The sequence below is a fragment of the Aphanomyces invadans genome (genome assembly GCF_000520115.1).
Source record: "Aphanomyces invadans strain NJM9701 unplaced genomic scaffold supercont1.24, whole genome shotgun sequence".
NCBI classification, from domain to species: domain Eukaryota; phylum Oomycota; class Saprolegniomycetes; order Saprolegniales; family Verrucalvaceae; genus Aphanomyces; species Aphanomyces invadans.
Window position 1 is genome coordinate 144,974 of NW_008580169.1, and position 2,807 is coordinate 147,780.

The window sequence follows — 2,807 nt, forward strand, 5'->3', positions numbered from 1 at the left end:
TGACGACGAGTCAGACGACGTCATTGATGTCATGAGAGAAGTAGGAATTGAGCCAATTAGTGCGATGGAGACCATGTGTCAGTTTTGGTCGAATATGATTGTGTGCGCAATGTCTGGCACTTGGCACTCCACCGCATGGCGAAAATACCGCATGTTCTTGAGCTGGCCCAAACTATCTGATCTACCCAATTGACTCTGCATCCACCATGGCAGCACATGGAGTAACTCTTCCACAACCTCTGGGTTAAGCTTGCTGCAGTTGTCTTGCACACAAGGCAAGAAAACTCGGTGTGAGATCAAACCGCCGTCGTTTGTATCTGCAGTGAGGCACTCGTCCCTGGTCTCCTGGAGCGCGAACGTCCGACGACTACTTCGCGACCCCAGTGTGGACGACACTGACCGACGTCACATCGCGACGGCGCTCTACTTGCTCGGTCAACACACCCACTACTCGTGGTTTGGGGCTAAATATCCCGTCTCCTCACACCCTCGTGGTTTTCACCTCCTCCACAGCGACATGTAGCATTGATTCGTCACTCGGTGATCGCCCCATGTTTGACTGCAAATTTATTCTCCCAGTAGAGGAAAGTATTATGGGGGTTAAATGTCATTGCACTCCGATTGAAGAGTGAGAGCCTACGTTATATTTGAAAAATGATTCATTTTCTATGCTGCCATCGTCACGCTCCAATCAGAGGTACCAATTTTCGACTGGAGGAGGAAGACCACATGACTTGAATTGATCTCCAATTTTATATTACCAGTCACGTGCACCCTCCTCAAACTCGTGCATTTTTTGTGGGACAGAGGGAGACCTATCATAGACATGTTGTTCTGCTGCGTTTCTGTTGGCGCAGTGGGTGGATGATAAATTTACGGGTTCAACAGCGCCATGAACGATAGATTTTGGAGTCTCTACTTGTTCCTGCCTTGAGCTCATTCCGTGCGGCTGATGCCGCCGATCGAAACTGGCTTTGACTGACGGCCTGATTCGTTCAAGTTGAAATTAGTGTGAGTATCAGTACAAGTTCAACATTGGGACTTGGATTGCAATGGATCTGCCAATCCGAATCAAGAACGACAACTTTAAGATTGGAGAGAACGACCGCGACGCCGATGGACGCACCCATGTCGGCGGACGAGACCACCGCCGCGTATATCAAGGCCATGAACCGTCGGCTCAAGAAGAATATGTACCAGAGACAGAAACAGGCAATGTATCGACGACAGGACAAGATGGAGATAGCGTTCCAGCGAGAACGCGTCGTCGTCCTAGAGGAGTTGCTCGCGCAAGCACGTAAAAGGATGCGCGGGACGATGGCCACGACAGCGCAGTCGACATCGATCCTGTCTTGGGAAGACATTGCATTGGCGCTGCATGAAGGAGAAACCGCGGCGGTAGAACGGAACGGACAGCTCCGACATCATGTGCAACGCGCGCACGTCGTGCTGGAAGACCTCAAAGCGTGGGTGTTTACTCGCATTCCGGTGTGTCTTGTTGTCTCCTTCGAGTTCTTCTCTTCATCTTCTCGTTAGACATATCCGATCTCGTCGACGTGGCGGAACGTCGGACTTGTCAAACGGCCCGACACACGGCAAATTGGAGTTGACTGGATCACAAAGCAGCTCGCATACAACTCGACGCGGGCATTTCAACAATACGGGTTTCCCCCACCCGACTCATCCGAGACGGTTGACGACTACGTGTACTTTTACGACGGCGACGGACTGGTCGCCGTCCAGCGCATTCAGTACGTGGTCAACCAGCCATTCGAAGCCTTTTGCAAGCTTGTCACAAGCGATACATTCATGGGCGACGTGAATCTAAATGTACGTGCATGCTGTTCTTGGTGATTCATTTCGAGATGTGAGCAACGTGAGCTAGACCGGCGACAAGCCACTGAACCCTGACATTCATCACCACATCCACGACAGCAGGCAAGGCATCCGGCTCAACTTTGTCGGCCGAGCGACCCAAGTCGACGACAGCCACATGTCGTACGTCGGACAGCACGTAAACAACGATGAGCTCTTCCCGACGGACCACTTGCAGCGCCATCGCGTCATGATGTAAGGCGTTGCTGACCAACAAACACTGACGGGAAACTGCAGGTGCGACTACGAGCGGGTCGGACCGAGCAAAACCAAGATCCGGTCGCTGCAGCTCATGTCTGCTCTGTTTGACAAGCACGGAGTGTACTTGCCTCCAGAAGCGGAGGCCAAGATTTGGGGTTTCGACCTGGGCGACGGACCCGACTACACCAAACCTGACCGATTCCTCCAGTGTACAAAGAAGCAAATAGCGGACGCCATTGCCCGACGCCAGCTCATCAAGAAGCCGCCCCCCACGTAGTTCATACTAAACCATGCGATGGGTCCGAAATCTCCATCAAGTGCTTCCACGCGCTATGGAACGTCGTCCCTCCTCCACACAGGGGATTTCGTTTTGTCTATTGCGATATTGTATTTAGCACTAGAGTTATTTGCAGCGAAAGCCTACTCGATATAACTGAAGGAATAGCGTTGATTTCGCCCATAGAACCTTATCTCTTACCTGAGCGCACGATCCACGATGGGGCAATCGTTGACAGGGCCTGTGGACGAAAGCTGCTCGGGGATGACAGCCCCCCCGAGAAGCATCTGTTCTCTTTGGCAAGGGTTGGCCACATAGTGTTCTGGTGGCGGATGGTTGGATTCCTGGCCAACTGTCATTGCAAAACGCATGGGCAACGATGCGTATAAGCCGACGGTCAAGATGCACACTTGACGACGCGCTTGACGGGGCTAAGACTCACGCTCACGATGGC

The 2,807-nt window shown here is 52.3% G+C and overlaps 1 protein-coding gene across 1 annotated transcript; it reads left to right on the forward strand.

Moving 5' to 3' along the window:
* Nucleotides 1-1,074: 1,074 nt before the first annotated feature.
* On the forward strand, nucleotides 1,075-2,541 carry H310_10038 (hypothetical protein). Its single transcript, XM_008876276.1, has 4 exons — nucleotides 1,075-1,488; nucleotides 1,537-1,830; nucleotides 1,886-2,070; nucleotides 2,113-2,541. Exons 1-4 carry the CDS (start codon nucleotides 1,117-1,119, stop codon nucleotides 2,351-2,353), a joined length of 1,092 nt encoding a protein of 363 aa, XP_008874498.1. The 5' UTR covers nucleotides 1,075-1,116; the 3' UTR covers nucleotides 2,354-2,541.
* Nucleotides 2,542-2,807: the final 266 nt, after the last annotated feature.